Source organism: Danio aesculapii, chromosome 22, assembly GCF_903798145.1.
Source record: "Danio aesculapii chromosome 22, fDanAes4.1, whole genome shotgun sequence".
Lineage (NCBI taxonomy): Eukaryota > Metazoa > Chordata > Actinopteri > Cypriniformes > Danionidae > Danio > Danio aesculapii.
The window spans coordinates 2,266,697-2,284,115 of record NC_079456.1 but is presented as its reverse complement, the minus strand read 5'-3'; the positions used below and the strand labels follow the sequence as shown (position 1 = coordinate 2,284,115).

General features: G+C 38.9%; 2 protein-coding genes across 2 annotated transcripts; both read right to left on the bottom strand.

Annotated features, from left to right (window-relative positions):
- Positions 1-1,585: 1,585 nt before the first annotated feature.
- LOC130215635 (gastrula zinc finger protein XlCGF7.1-like) lies at positions 1,586-4,742 on the bottom strand. The gene has a single exon (XM_056447481.1). The coding sequence runs from the start codon at positions 4,739-4,741 to the stop codon at positions 3,830-3,832; it is 912 nt and encodes a 303-aa protein (XP_056303456.1). The 5' UTR covers position 4,742; the 3' UTR covers positions 1,586-3,829.
- A 5,739-nt stretch (positions 4,743-10,481) lies between these two features.
- LOC130215615 (gastrula zinc finger protein XlCGF17.1-like) lies at positions 10,482-16,485 on the bottom strand. Its single transcript, XM_056447463.1, has 3 exons — positions 16,368-16,485; positions 15,838-16,206; positions 10,482-12,739 (listed from the first exon to the last, which is right to left on the bottom strand). Exons 1-3 carry the CDS (start codon positions 16,420-16,422, stop codon positions 12,045-12,047), a joined length of 1,119 nt encoding a protein of 372 aa, XP_056303438.1. The 5' UTR covers positions 16,423-16,485; the 3' UTR covers positions 10,482-12,044.
- Between the last annotated feature and the right edge of the window lie 934 nt (positions 16,486-17,419).

Here is a 17,419-nt window from a genome sequence, read left to right as displayed (position 1 = left end):
AATCTTTGAGGAATATTTCCAGTATCTTGTTGAATCTCTGACACCAAGGATTAAGGCAGTTCTGAAGGCAAAAGGGGTCCAACCCGGTACTAGTAAGGTGTACCTAATAAAGTGGACGGTGAGTGTATATACAGTTGAAGTCAGAATTATTAGCCCCCCTGTTTATAACTGATTTATTTTATCTTTGATGACAGTATATAATATTTGACTAGATATTCTTCAAGACACTTCTATACAGCTCAACATTTAAAGGCTTAACTAGGTTAATTAGGGTAACTAGGCAGGTTAGAGTAATTAGGCAAGTTATTGTATAACGATGGTTTGTTCTGTAGACTATCGGAAAAAAATATAGCTTAAAGGGGCTAATAATATTGACCTTAAAATGGTTTTAAAAATTGAAAACTGCTTTTATTCTTGCTGAAATAAAATAAATAAGACTTTCTCCAGAAGAAAAAATATTATCAGACATACTGTGAAAATTTCTTTGCTCTGTTAAACATCATTTTGGAAATATTTTAAAAAAGAATAAAAAATTCAAAGCGGGCTAATAATTCTGACTTCAACTGTGTGTGTGTGTGTGTGTGTGTGTGTGTGTGTGTGTGTATATTCCTCAACTCCCTCTGTCTCATCAAAGTTAGCCACATAAAACTTTGATATTTAATAAAACTATTGTTAAAACTATTTGATATTTTTACGCCTCAACACATTTAACATGCTGCAGTCAGAAAATGAAAGAGATCCACACACTTCAGGTGTACATTTGGACATGTTTGTGTTAGTCTATTTAATAAACGTTTAAAAATTCCCAAACTGTACTATTCTAAATGTTGTTTTCAGGCTTTCATGAGATAATTAAATAAACAAATAAATATCTTTTTAAAAATGAGCAGGACAGAACAGCTTTACGGTTTATCAGTTAACAGATATAATATAACAGTTTATCCCCCTCAGCAGCTGAATACACCACTCGGCTTTCCTTATGTTAAGACCTAATCTAGCTCAAATTAAGGGTGCTTTCACACCTGTAGAACGATTGTTTTGTTCCGAAACAGGGTTTAAAATTGTTACAATGTTGCTCTTTGTTACTTGAGTGGTTCATTTTCACATGGCAAAGCTTCTAAACGAACCAAAATAGCTAAAACAAGTCATGTGTAGACATGGGCCGGTATAAGATTCTGACGGTGTGATAACCTTGGATAAAAATACCTTGGTATTGCGATTAAAAACAAACACTTTTCCCCCTTTGTATATATTTTATTTTGTGAAAGATTTCTAATATTTTGGAGCAGTAAACATGTCAGGCTGAATAATTCAAATGAATCACTAACTTCTGCTGTCCTCATTAGGTTCAAAAACACAGATTTCTTTACAATTTATGGCATCTTTGGAGATCTTTTCTGCTGGAGATACTGCTGTCCTACAAAAAAATAATAAATCTAAATAAAAATCTTACACATACCTTAGGAACGGTATTACAGAAAATTTTGGCGGTTTCCAGACCTTGACTTTTCCAAACCGCGGTATACCTTGAAAACGGTTATTGTCCCATGCCTAGTCACGTGCGAGTAAACTCTCGTCACACTGGTCAGAGTTCAATGGTTTATTTTTCAGCCCGCTCAGCTGTCATGCGTCCTTATTTTAATTTCTGAATAAGACCATGAGACGTTATAAGAGAAAAGCCGTGCTTTAATATTGAATGGTGACACCTACCACAGATATCGTCGCCAAATAGAAATCAGAGGTAAGACTTTCTCAATTCATGTTTATTTCTATAGCGCTTTTCATAATGTAGATTGTGTCAAAGCAGCTTAACACAGATCTAGTAAAGTCCAGATTTCAGAGTTTCACTGCTTAAGTTTCAAACACTGTAGAGCGAATCCACGGATGCACAGCTCAAGTCCCGATCCGAGCAAGCCAGTGGTGACAGTGGCGAGGAAAAAAACTTGATGAAGAATTCTGCATTATAGGCTTTACATTATAGAGAGAAATAACAGATAAACCAAGACTGCAGTTCAGTCAGCTGTCCTAATAGATGAACAGCTCTTGTTAATAGTTCAGCATGCTTTCGCTTTCGTATTTGACATGAAACACACATTTACTGATAGTAATGATGCCAGGTTCCGAAACAGAAGTCTAGGTGTGAAAGCGCCTTAAGGCATTTATTAAAAAGACAGGCAGAATCCCATCAATTGATGGAAATCTGTCATAGACTCGCTGCAAAAGGGTGTGTGCACACAGACTTTTAATTTTCAGTCAGTCAGCCCAAGCGCTTCCAGTGAACTGTCTTTCCATTACAAAATCACCACGTTTAAGATCTGACTTCTTTAAAAATCAGCGATCATCACTGCCTGATAGATATATGATATAAAGTGAGTCTCGGGCCGCGTTTACACCAATACGTTTTCGCTTTAAAACGCTTAGGTTTTGATACGGTTACACCATCCATCCACACTACGCCAGAGTTTTCGAGCGCCGAAAACGGAGTGTTTTGAAAACGCTGAAGAGGGTGTTTTCATTGTAAAACACTGCTGCTCTGTCTCAGTGTGGATGGGGGAAAACGGAGACATCTGAAAACGGAGGCATGGCTGCAGACATTCGCCTCTCTGATTGGGGCTTTTCCCTCAATATTAAGTAGCCTACACACAGATCAGTCCTGCATCCTCTTGTAAGTTCAGACCTCGCAAGTTTGATATGGAAAACAAACTCCTGAGGACACATCGGGTAAATCTCCAAAGGGAACAGTGTACTTTATAACCTCATTCACATCACCCTGCAGGCTATGCCGTTTCACTATCTTAACAATAAAATGAAAACAAGATATGAGGAACTGCCTATTTTCATTTTGATATTAGCTATTAGATATTATAACTTAACAGACAGCAGAAATGTTGAGGCGTCGTGTAGCTACTGTTTATATGAGCGTCATCTTCACTGTGTGCATATTTATAACAAAACGAAGCCTATAACATTACTGCCTCCTTTCATTTTCATCGAAAATACGAAACACACCCTCTCTTTCATTGAATATCAGTTTTAATAATCAATAATGGCCGTTATAAAAGTGTAACATACAATACGTTTAAACAATAGAGAAAATAAAGGCAAGCGATCAGTCAATATACTGAATCAGTGTACACAGATACATTAATTATTAACTTATCTTTGCGCTCAGCCAAAACGCGTTACCTGAGAACAATAATAGATTGAAAATACCAAAGTTGGGGAATATGTCGTCAGATATACACAACAAGATAAATTAAATATCCCGTTTAACAAATATAGTGAGATTAGATCCAGTGGATCCTTGATAAACAGTTTGACGAGCACAGCTCTCACTTGGGTAGATGAACTCAAAACACACTGCAGTGCATGCCGGAGTGTGTGTGTGGTCACGTGATGTGTTTTCAGCAGTGTAATATAGACGGAGAGTTGTTCAGAAACGCTGAGTGAAACACTAGTGTGGACGCGGATCGTTTTCATTCTAAAACGAAAATGTATTAGTGTAAACGGGGCCTCAGACCAGACAAGAAGCACTGATTTAAATGACACTTTCCCAGGCATCTCTTTAAAATAAGGACATTTATCTTTACCTCAGTATTTTCAATGGAGTTTCAGCGCTCGCCTGCTGGTGCTGTCGGCAATAGCATTTACATTTACACTTGCACAACTAAATGAATGCTCAAGTCTATTTAACTGAAGGTATTGTAATTACATTACAACATTGATGCTGTAAAAGGAACCTTACGAACTTGAAAACAGCATCATTAGGCTTTCACCAGAAGTTTATCAGTGGCTGAAAAACACTAGCTGTGCACATAGCCTGGAGGATTTAATCCACGTGAATGCTCTGTGAACACTTGTACGGTTTCTCTCCAGTGTGAATCGTCTGGTGTCGTTTCAAGTTTCCAGCTTTCATAAAACTCTTCCCACAGTCAAAGCACTCAAACTCTCTCACACCAGTGTGGATCTTCTGATGCTCATTTAAATATGACGGATGCGCAAAACTCTTTCCACACTCAGAGCACGAATACGGCTTCTCTTCTGTATGAACTCTGAGATGGATCCTCAGATCTGACGGCCTAAAAAATGTCTTGCCGCACTGATCACATCTGTGCGTTTTCTCTCCAGTGTGGATCAGCATGTGTGAATTAAGGTGTGATGATTGTGTGAAACTCTTCCCACACTGAGTACATGTGAACGGTTTCTCTCTAGTGTGAGTCCTCTCGTGTGTTTTCAGATTTCCCGAATGCCTGAATGCTTGGTTGCAGTGTGAACACACGTACGGCTTCTCTCCAGTGTGGATCCTCTGGTGCTTTTTCAAGTCTCCAGATGTGATAAAACTCTTCTCACACTCAGAGCAGACAAACTCTCTCACACCAGTGTGGATCTTCTGATGCGCTTTTAAATGTGACCGCTGTGAAAAACTCTTTCCACATAAAAGGCATAAACAAGGCGTCTCTTTTGTGTGAACTCTAAGATGTTTCTTCAGCTGTGAAGCCCTCGAAAATGTTTTGTCGCACTGATCGCATCTGTGTGGTTTCTCTCCAGTGTGGATCAGTAGGTGAAACTTCAGATTCTGTTTGCATTTGAAACTCTTCCCACACTGAGTGCAGGTTAAATCTTTCACTGCTGTTCTTTCCATTAAGATACTGTCTTCTGGATTTGTGTGAGTTTCACTTTCACTTTTGACATGATGTTTCTCCTCATCTTCACTCAGTTCTTCGGTCTCCTCCTTCACCATCACATCTGAAAATTAAGTAAATAAGTTTCATTTTAACAGGCTAGTTTTTATTGCACAGTCAAAATATCATCAATAAGAGCATTTGTGTGTCTGAGATGTGTAAAGCCTAGTTCACACTACATGACTTTAAACATCTGCTGTGCCGTTCAGACTACATGATGCTGCGCCTTTATGCATGTGCTCTTCAGTGTTTGGACTTACAGTCAGAATTTGTTTCTCCATTGATTGTTCGTCTGCATTGGCTGGTTGATCACATTTCTTCGTTTTAGGTTTCGTCATCTTGACTTCAAGCTTAAAAAGGTGTCGTTTCGTTTTGATTATGATTAAATTAAGCTGTTTTTTTTTCGAGGTTTTGGAGGAGCTCCTCAAACTACGTCTACTCCATTCTGTGCTCTCGAGCGCCCCCGTGTTTGGACTTTCAGCAGTGAATATTAAACCACACTGAACTGAACTAAACTTAAACTCTGAAAACTGGACACAGCTTCAATTTACGAGATCTTCTATGTGAAGCTGCTTTGGCACAATCTACATTGTAAAAGCGCTAGAGAAATAAAGATGAATTGAATTCACTTTATGTCTTTAAATCACTGTGGTGTTCACACTATATAATATATATTCTCATCCCGAGGCCCTCAGATTATGCAGCGCCTCTGATTCGATCCAAGACCAGCGACGAGATGATCCCAAGGTTTCCATATCCTGGACCAGGCCGTATCCTGTGCAGCTACTGTGGTGGTCATGGAGGAGTGGAGAGCATGAGACTGATTCCTGTGACGCTCCAGGGACAGACGAGTCTCCGCTGAGGTCCAGCTTTCAGCCTCCAGCACCTAGACTGCAGCTCTGCACAAGACGTTTGGCCAGAGGAGAAGTGGTCGTGCCAAACTGAGTCTGGTTTCTCTCGAGGTTTTTTAATTCTTCACTTTCCCCAGTTGGTGAAGTTTTTTCGCCACTGGCTTGCATGGTTCGGGATCTGTAGAGCTGCGCATCGATGAATTTGTTCTTCAGTGTTTGTACTCACAGTAGTGATTATTAAACCACACTGAACTGAGCTCAACTGAACTTAAACACTGAAAACTGAACTACACTGTTCCAATTTACTATAATCTTCAACGTGAAGCTACATTTACACAATCTACATTGTAAAAGCGCTATACAAATAAAGGTGAATTGAATTGACTATTAAAACTCAGATCTGACTCCAGAGTCACACCAAGATTCTTGACCTTATTTTTTGTTGTTTGACCTTTAGAGCCAAGGTACGCATTCACCTTGAGAACCTCATCTCTGTTCCCAAACGCAATCACTTCAGTTTTCTCTTTGTTTAACTGAAGAATGTTTTGGTACATCCAATTGTTAACTTCATCAATGCATTGGCAGAGGGTGTCAATGGGGCTGTAGTCATTAGGCAGTATGGCTGAGTAGATCTGATTGTCATCAGCATAGCTCTGGTAGGAAATGTGGTTCGTTCTCATTATTTGGCTCAGAGGGAGCATATAAAGGTTGAACAACTATTTTGATCAACTATAGTCCAAAATTGTTTGGTATTTTAATTTTGTATTTTTTTCCATTTTTGGACCAGAGTAGAAATGTGTATATTATATATAAAGTATGAAGCTGATGGTCGGTTCTTATCATGTGACTCATGATTAGGCATGAGATGATAACCGTTTTCAAGGTATACCGTGGTTTGGAAAAGTCAAGGTTTTAAAACCGCCAACATGTTCTGTAATACCGTTCCTAAGGTATGTGTAAGATTTTATTTACATTATTTTGTTGTTTTTTAGGACAACAGTATCTCCAGCAGAACAAATATTCAAAGACGCTATTTTAATCTGTAAAGAAATCTGCGTTTTTGAAACTAAGACAGCAGAAGTCAATGATTCATTGTAATTATTTAGCCTGTTTACTGCTCCAAAATATTATAAATGTTTCTCAAAATAAAATATATGTCATGATTACCAGCGATCTCTAACCACCAGAGGTCGCTGGTAAGCACTCACTTTCACACGGACTACATCTTATGAACTACAAATTCAGTCATGCCACACACACACACCTGCTCCAAGTCTCCACTGATTAGACTCCACTGATGCTGCTTCTGGACTGATTTCCACACTACTCAAGCAGCACACGCAGTCATTCACATTGCCGAGTCTTGTTTACCTGTAAAGTGACAATTCAACGCGTTCTCCTTAGTCTTGTTTCTCCGTGTTTTGACCTTTGCCAAGTTTGTCTGTTTGTCCCTGTTCACTGCCTGCCTTCCGACCTCTCGCCTGTTATAGTGACTACGATTCTGGATTTGCCTTTATTCATCTGTTTGCACCTGTGTTGACCCTTGCTTGCCTGACTACCGAATTAACCTGCACTTGGAGCCTAACGTTGTCTCTGTCACTCCACGTGTTACAATATATTGTGTTCAACAGGGAAAAAAGTTTTTTATTCAGATATTTAAAAATAATATATATTAGAGCAGTAAGCACAATACCGTGATATATTTATCCAAGGTTATCATACCATCAGAATCTTATACCGGCCCATGCCTACTCATGATACGCTTGCAGCATTCTGAAAAGCTGAGATGTTTTCAACTGGGTGCGCCTGAAAAGCGCGAGCAGATTCAGCCTGCGCATTGCTCCCAATATTCACACACAAGCCGTGCAGCTTCATTGGAAACTTTTGCGCACAAAAGACGCAACATGTAAACAGCCAGTGTGCGTGCGTATTAGCCTCAGTGTACAAGATCGGAAATTTAAACTAGCACACAGTTGGCACAACTTTGTTTAACTGCAGCAGGTTTTTTCCGTGCAGAAACGCAGTGCTGAGAAGCCTTTACGATTAACTAATCGTGACGGATTAAAGCACGGTTAATAGTGAAGTCGGTTAACCGTTGCATCCCTAGGCATAAGTGGTCAAATATGTCTGCACCTTGGGGTTATTTTTACATTCTGACCCTTCATTGACATGTGTTCATTTCATATAACGAAATCTAATACGAGGGATACACATTATTATTCTGAAATAAGCATCATACATACTGTCATCACTTATTTTGATTAAGTCTATGCACTTTAATTGTATTCGTGAAAGGAGAGAGCCTTCTGTGCATGTTCGAGACATCTCTCAGGTGCCATTTTGAAAGGTAATATGAACAAGAAATAAAAGTGCCTAAATATGAACAAGCTGACTGTTCTTCAGCCTCATTATTGAAGAGTAATGAATAAACACAAACCTATTAGTTCTTCAGTCTCTTCCTGTTTAATTCTGCAGGGTTCTGGATCACTCATCTTCTCACTGTCCTTCAATAAACTCTGTCTTTGTCTTTCACTGATGACAGCAGAGCTTCAGGAGAAGAAACAGAGAAATCTGAATCATTTACACTGATTGAGGAAATGAAACATCATGATGTTATATCTTATAGAGAATACAAGTCAGATGATGCCATTAAAATTAACATAATGTAGATCTAAACACATCAGTATAACGAATGAGGCGAAAACAGGAACTACTGATATGAAATAAAGAAGATTTCAGCAGCTCTGATAATATTGTAGAGCCTCAGCAGGGTTCAACTCTAGGGATTTTTTCCACTGGTCCGATCAGGCCAATGATTCAGATTTTTACTAGCCCTGGCAAAATTTTCAGTGGCCCCACCAAAAACAAAAACAAAAGAAGTTAATAGCTATTTTTAGTTACAAATTTTAAATAATGTGACAAAAATAATGTCTGTGAATCTTATAATATATTTAAAAAATATATTATATATATATATATATATATATATATATATATATATATATAAATAATCAAAAAAATTTAATAAATGTATGATGAGCGAAATTCAAAGTGTTTTGCAAAAAAAAAGAGGTATGAAAAATATGCAGGTGTTTTATCGCATTTCTAAATAATTTAACAAAAGGTGGCCGACTTGTCATACTGACGGCAAACTGTGCAAAGCATCACTTCATTTTTTTTCATCGTGTTGTGCCTACATAAATGTCTGCTTCCAAGATGAAACAGACATTTTCTTTTACCCTTATAATTTGATGTTGCTGCCATGTTGCCGCCACTTCACTACTGGTTGTTACCAGGTTATGGGGGGAAAAATAGCATGCTCAAAACATCAAATCATATAAGAGGAACCAAAAAGCAATATAGTGTTTACGACATCACAGAGAAGGTCGCATTTAAAGACTTAGAAGCACAAACTTAAAATGCATGCAACTGACAAATAGTCACAGGCAAATGAAACTTTAGTGACAAGGCAGCACTGTCCCAATCGGGCCAGTAATGATCCCGACTACTGTCCCAAGTGTCTCTCACGGTGACCCCAGGCCATCAGGCAGTCCTTATTGTTGAGCCCTGCTCAGACTATAAACACTATTAAACATCCAGTCAGGATCAGCAGCAGATCAACTCATTTTATACTGCTTGCAGAATAAACTAATTACACAAGTTTACCAACTACTGCAACTTATATATGCGTATAGATCAATATCTTGTGTAAATACCTAGTAATTCCTCATACTGATGCAAAACTGAATCCACATGGAATGGTTGAGTTAGAGTAAGATGCATATCAGAGAATGAGAGCTTAAAGCACTAACAAAATTATAATAGTGAATAATGATATCACAAGTAGTAAAATAATTTGGTGGCAAAGCATCTGAGTCAAACAGAAAACAATCAGAAGTAATCTAAGAGAGAATAATCTACTGTCTAAATCTGATTCATCAGTTCGATGTGACACCAATAGGAACCAGCATATCATAAAATCATTTATAAATAATGAGCAAATCAGAATTAATGCAATGTTTTCTACAAAATGCATACAAACATGTAAAAACCCAAACACTGAGCTCATATTGTCCTCTCAGAGCTCCTCTCTGCCTGCTGTATTGTTTTGGTCAGCAGACACACAGATAGAGGTGAACTCAATGCAGAAACTAGTCGCAGATTGTCGCTTTAATAAACTGTAAAGTGTGTTTTATTGTTGTGTAAACACGAGAAAACGCGTCAACGACTCACCTCAGCTCTGAAGACTCGACGCTGGATGATCGCGTCAGCGCTGACGTCATGACGCCGAGGCGGGATCGTCAAAAACACGATGTACACAAAAGCGAAATCTTAATTTCAATCGTTTGAGAGGTGAAATACTGTTTATTAGGGTGTTAATAGGTTTGATATTTAAAAAGTTTAAAAATGTATGTATCACTTAGCAAAATAAAAAAGAAAACCTACAACTATATCTGACAGAAATAGGTTTTAAATGATCGATATGGAAAATAAACTCCTGACAGGGGCTTAGCAACGAGGGGGGGGGGGGGGGGGGGGATACGTCCCCCTCACTTTTAGAGACAGAGCATTTAGAAACAGGTGATTATTATTTATATGAACATAAGATTTTGGATCTCATTCAGCTGTCCCCCCACTTTTAAAATGTCCGCTACGCCCCTCCCGAGGACACATCGGATCAATCTTCAAAGGTAATAGTGTACTTAATAACCTCATTCACATCACCCTGACTGCGTTGTTTCACTTTCTTAATGAAACACGATATAAGGACCTGTCAGTTTTTATTTTGATATTAGTAACTTAACAGACACCAAAAATGTTGAGGCGTCGTGTAGCTGCATATTTATATGAGCGTCATCTTCACTGTATCCTTATTTATAACAAACAGAGCCTTATATCATTACTGCCTCCTTTCATTCTCAGTGAAAAATACGAAACACACCCTCTCTTTCATTGAATATCAGTTTTAATAATCAATAATGGCCATTATAAAAGTATAACGTACAGTAAGTTTATACAATGCAGAAAATAAAGGCAAGCGATCAGTCAAATGTGCTGAATCGGTGTACACAGTTACATAAATGAATATATTAACTCTTTGCGCTCAACCAAAACACGTTACCTGAGAACAAGTAATACATTAAAAAGACCAAAATCGGTGAATATGTCGTTAGATGAATTAAATATCACGTTTAACAAATATAGTGAGATTAGATCCAGCGGTAGATTCTTGGTGAACCGTCCGATGTGCGCTGCTTTCACCTGGGGTTTTGTGCTCATAGCACCCGCTGACTGCCTGAAGCTCAGACGCGCGCATCCGCTGCAGCGCATGCCAGAGCGTGTGTGGTCATGTGATGTGTATTTTCAGCAGTGTAGTGTGGTTGGAGAGTCGTTCAGAAACGCTGGGTGAAACGCCAATGTGGGCGTGCATCGTTTTCATTCTAGAACATCATGTGTAAAGTGTAAAGCGGGCCTCAGTGCCGCAAAAAAGCTTTTCCCCTGCTTGAGAAATTGACAATGAAAGTGTGTTGCAGACATTCACGGGTGGTCAAGTAGTTCACATTTATAGGCTGCATTACCGAAATGATCATATTTTTAGGATGATGACCTAATTAAATATGACAACAGACATTAAAAGTTTAATTTTAGTATTTCAATAGAAGCTTTGAACGTTATTATGATGTGACAATATGACGTCTTATATGAGAATGGACAGAATGACCACTATGGTTTTTCTAGCTACAGAATTCTGATAGTTCGACTGTTAATAGACACTGTAGTTGTCTTGACAACACAAACATTGCTGTCATGTCAATGGAAACCCCGCCCCTGCTTTCATTTGATTGGACAATGAAATAAGACATGACTAACGTAGCATGCTTTTCCCACTCAGACTTTATTTGAATTGCAGGCGCACAGAGCGCATCGGCAAAAAAAGGTGCTCAGGGCGCATAAACAGTCTCGGCCTTAGAAAACCATTCAAAAAAGTCGCCTCTTACCTCAAAAAGTGCGTTCAGAGTGATCAAGGCTTTCCTTAATCATTTCTATTCTTTGCTGTTTTCATTTTTTAGGCTTGTTTCTTTTATTATTGTTTATGTAAAGCACTTTGACTTACCATTATGTATAAATTGAGCTATATAAATAAACTTGCCTTGCCTTCATCCAAGCTGTAGGTGCCTTTCTTTCCTCAAAGAAGATTTTGAGCTGAATCTGTGGTCTATCTTTACATTGGCAGTCAATGGTTACAGGGTTTTCAGATTGAAAATAAACACATACAAACGAGTCCAAATCAATAGCCATGGCTCCTGAGGACACTGAGGTCTTGTGAAGTGAAAAGATTGGTCTGGGTAAGAAATATAACATTATTTACGATATTATTACCTTTAATCCACAGCCTGATCAAACAGTTCTCGATGCATGGTGCCATAAATCGCCATAAAAGCGACAGGAAGCACATTCAAAGAAAATGAATGACATGAATGAAAGTGAAAGTCACTCAGCTCTGAAATGTTCAGCGTGATTGATCAAATGTGTTTGTTTTCTCTCCATTGTGGCTCCTCATGTGTTTGTAAATGTATATTAACCGTGTGAAACTCTTCCCACACTCAGTACACGTGTAGGGCTTCTCCGTAGTGTGGATCAGCTCATGTACTTTCACATCACCTGACTGACTGAACCTCTTGTTGCAGTGTGAACAGACGTACGGCTTCTCTCCGGTGTGAGTCTTCATGTGACGCTTTAATTCTGCAGCTCTAACAAAAGTCTTCTTGCACTCAAAGCACGCAAACTCTCTCACGCCAGTGTGGACGTGCTGATGGTCTTTTAATTGTGACCGCTGTGAAAACCTCTTTCCACACGAAGAGCAGGAATGGGGCTTCTCGTTTGTATGAAGTCTGAGATGGTTCTTCAGCACCGAAGGCCTCAAAAAAGTTTTGCCGCATTGGTCACATTTGTGCGGTTTCTCTCCAGTGTGGATCTTCAGGTGTAGATAGAGGTTGGATGGTTTTGAGAAATTCTTCCCACACTGAGGACATGTGCACGGTTTCTCTCCGGTGTGGATCCTCTGATGCTTCCGTAAATGCGACTGCTGTATGAAACTCTTTCCACACCAAGAGCATGAGTGTATTTTCTCCTTTGCATGAACACTAAGGTGGTCCTTTATATCTTCACTCAGTGCTTCCGTCTCCTCCTCCTTCACAATCATGTCTGAAAACGAAGTAAAAAAAGTAGATTTTAAAAGAGAAATGTGAAGTAGGGATGCAAATGTTTTATACTTTTGCATCAAGCGCACGCATATGCAGCTTTCGCACGGTCGCATAGCCCTCGCCGTGGTCGTCGCTGACGCGCACCTTTCAAAAAATGCAACTACACATCGCAACGAAGTGTAGGGCAAGCTCTGTGATTGGTTGGCTTGGAAGCTGTGACGAGTGTGGGCGGAGCCGAGAGCCACACAAACCCGTTGGAGCGAGTGTTTACAAGTGTCGAGTCCCATGAAGGAGCTCCAAATGGAAAATGTTGTTTTGTGTTTACCTTATGATTAACGTCCGCCGATTCCCACCTCTTAATAAGCGAGTTTGAACCACTTGTACATTAAGGAAGCGTTTAGAAAAAACAAAACACCGGAGAAGAAACTCGACACAGAGGAACATGAACACCTCACTGCCAGCTAGTGTTTCAGAAGTGTAACTGCAGAGCAATACAAATAGCATATAAATAGTATGAATGCATGCAAGGCAGGCACCATGGGTCACGCCGATCACTCGACACAGAAGTATAATCCAGCCTTAAGAACGTGCTCAACTATGCTCAATTATTGAATTCCAGTATCGTGACAACGCTATGCTGAATTGTGTGCAAACGCGGTTTCACCATGCCAAAATAATGAATAAATAAAACACTGTGTGATGAGATTAGCGGCTAGCTAACAGCATTAAATGACGGACAAATTTAAACCTAAAAAAATGAAGACATGAAGAGTTCAGGTGCAAGAGCCGCTAAACGCCACTTGCCTTGAGCTGATGACATTGAGTGAACGCTTTAGGCATATTGTACATGGTCAACAAATATTTTTGCTCCAAATCATCCGAATCCCAATGTCCGCCTTTTCAGAAATAACAGTTTGTTGGCAAAAGCCGCTAAACGCCACTTGCCTTTGACAGCAAAAGCTGCTATATTCCGAGAACCAATTAGAAGGCATGAATCAAATCATATGATTTTACTGTAGCAGCGCGCTGATACACCGGATTTATGAGGAGACTGTTTTATTCCGCTTCTGACTTCGATTTTAAAAGACGGAGTTTGATGAACTGGATGAGCCTGTCCGACTGTCAGTGAATGGCAAATGAAGACGTCCCTTACCTCAAAACTCTGTGCATTATAATAAAAAGAACGCACACTTTACAGTCGGAAGTGTAACATACATTCATAGCGATTGTTTGCGCAGCGACGCTACTTTAAATGAGTCCAATTTACTATACATTAAACAGCAACGGCGTTTCACGAAAGACAGAGTTAAAATGCCGTTCTTTTATCCCACATGGATGCTATGAGGATAAACAAGAGACGAAAAGAGACAAAGACCTTGAGTATGGTGAGAATGAATGAATGACGGCTTCTAAAAGGGTCTGAGACATCCTATTTTTGTTCAGTAGGCCTACCATTATATATATTTGCTAATGTAAATTTTTTTAAAGATTTATTTTGGCCTTTATTAGATAGGACAGTATTTAGACAGGAAGGGAAGTTGGAGAAAGAGAGGGGGGTAGGGAAATGTCTTTGAGCCGGGATTCGAACTCGGGACGCCCTGACGTGCTAATGCACCACATGATGACGCGCTGACCACTAGGCTATTGTGCCGACTATGTAAGCTATTTTTGAAAAGATAAAAATAATGTATAAAACTACACATCATTTATATTAATTTATATTACCTAAACGCCTGATAAGCTTTTTATATTAATGGACGATGCATTGATATTGATGTTTCACAATGTTTTTACACTACATTTACATTTAGTCATTTAGCAGACGCTTTTATCCAAAGCGACTTACAAATGAGGACAAGGAAGCAATTTACACAACTATAAGAGCAGCAGTGAACAAGTGCTATAGACAAGTTTCAGGTGTGTAAAGTCTAAGAAGCAAAGCATTAGTAATGTTTTTTTTTGAGAGAGAGAGAGAAGGAGGGCACAGTTAGTGGTATAGCCAGAGAGGCAGTTGCAGATTAGGAAGGAAAGTGGAGACTAAACAGTTGAGTTTTTAGTGGTTTCTTGAAGACAGCAAGTGACTCTGCTGTTCTGATGCAGTTAGGGAGTTCATTCCACCAACTGGGCAGATTGAATGTGAGAGTTCGGGAAAGTGATTTCTTCCCTCTTAGGGATGGAACCACGAGGCGACGTTCATTCACAGAACGCAAGTTTCTGGAGGGCACATAAATCTGCAGAAGAGAGAGCAGATAAGAAGGAGCAAAGCCAGAGGTTGCTTTGTAAGCAAACATCAGAGCTTTGAATTTGATGCGAGCAGCAACTGGCAGCCAGTGCAAACGGGTGAGTAGCGGAGTGACATGTGCTCTTTTGGGTTCATCAAAGACCACTCGTGCTGCTGCGTCCTGAAGCAGCTGAAGAGGTTTGATTGAATTAGCTGGAAGCCCGGCTAGTAGAGCATTATTTAACACTACATTATTTAAATCTATCAAACTTAGTTTACAATGTTTACATTGCTCTACTCACATTAAATCTAATTCCCAAATATCAAGACAACAGATTGTTAAGATTTAATTAATGTAATTTTTTTGTTATTGATTAATGCACTTACTTGACAGATTTCTTTCATTCTTTTTCTGCCTTGTCCCTGGTTTATCAGGGCTCTCCACAGTGGAATGAACCACCGCTTACTTGATAGATTTATGTATTTTTTGTTATAGGTGGTTTGTGTAATGTGCTTTATGTCCGGTTAAATAATGTTTAATTGCATCTTCAGTGATTTTTCCCAATAGGTGGATTTAGAGGTTTTTTGCAAAAAACCACTAGTGGATTTAGCTGGTTTTGACGCAAAAGATAATTTACCAGCTAATATTTACCAGCTAATTACCTTTTCTTAACTATAAAATGAAACTGCTGAACCTAATCAGAGGAGCCTGATAGAAAATGCTCATTTACAAGAAAAATGTCTGATGGATTTAGAGGGTTTTGCATATGAACTCTTCATATAAAGAGGAAAACAGACATAAAAGTTAGTTGCAATGCAAAAACTACTCAAAACAGACACAATGCTGGAAGGCCAGGAACTGCGTATGATTTACTTACCGTGAAAGTTTTTGGCGTGTTTTCGTAGAGAACATAAATGCTTAAAACTGTTTCCACATATAGAGCAGTGAAATGATTTCTCTCTACTGTGAGTCCTCTGGTGCTGTTTCAGTTGTCCAGAATGAATGAAGCTCTTCTCGCAGTGTGAACACTTGTAGCGTTTCTCTCCAGTGTGGATCTTCATGTGGACGTTGAGAGTGTACTTGTACTTGAAACTCTTTCCACACTGAGTACAGATGAAACCTTTCACTTCTGTTGTTTCCACTGGAAAACTATGTTCAGCGTCTGATTGAGTTTCATTTTCACTTTTGACATGATGTTTCTGCTCATCTTCACTCAGTTCTTCACTCTCCTCTTTCACCATCACATCTGAAAATTAAGCAAGTATCATTTTAAGAGGCTAGTTTTTAACAGCAGATGGCGCTCTAGGTCAGTCATATGCAGTTGACCATAATACTTTTAGTTACATACTGAATTATAAGGTAAAAAACTTCAGCCTTATTATTGAGGATTAATGAATAAACACAAACCTATTAGTTCTTCAGTCTCTTCCTGTTTAATTCTGCAGGGTTCTGGATCACTCATCTTCTCACTGTCCTTCAATAAACTCTGTCTTTGTCTTTCACTGATGGCGGCAGAGCTTCAGGAGAAGAAACAGACAAATCTGATTCATTTACACTGACTGAGGAAATAATCAGAATATATTCATATTTTATAGATGACAGTAAGACAATCTGTGAATATTTAAATTGTTTAAGTCAGTGGACACCAGTAAAATTAACTTGCAATATGTAGATCTGAAGACATTAGTGTAATGAACTAGGAGAAAAAAACAGGAACTATTGACAAGAAACAGAACATTTCAGCAGCTCTGATAATATTATCTTCAAGCTAAAAAAAGCCATTCAGGATCGGCAGATTAGTTTATTACACACTGAGGGTTTGCAGTATACACTGATTTATATTGTTAATACTATTAAATTGCCTTTATTTGCACATCAAGTTTAAGTAGCAAGCATTTATCCTAATAAAAATATTAGCAGTAGCACATCTATGCACAGAAGCTGGGATATCATAAATTTCAGAAAATAAAGAACACCATAAACTATTACTTTGACGTTTTCTGCATCAAACTTCATATATTTACCCCAGTCGATTACCTTCACAGATCATAATTTGCGATGTACAAGCGTTGTAAAACAATAACAAAGAAAACCCAAACACATTCACTCATATTTCCCTCTCAGAGCTCCTCTCTGCCTGCTGTATTGTTTTGGTCAGCAGACACACAGATAGAGGTGAACTCAATGCAGAAACTAGTCGCAGATTGTCGCTTTAATAAACTGTAAAGTGTGTTTTATTGTTGTGTAAACACGAGAAAAAGCGTCAACAACTCACCTCAGCTCTGAAGGCTCTTCTTCTTCTTGTTTTCTGGCGGCTGCCAAACGAATGAAAAGGATCGCTACCGCCACCTACCGGACTTGAGCGTGAGGCACTAATTTTAGGAAAAAAGAAAGTGAAAGACGCTCTGAAGACTCGACGCTGAATGAACGCGTCGGCGCTGACGTCAGCACGACTAGGA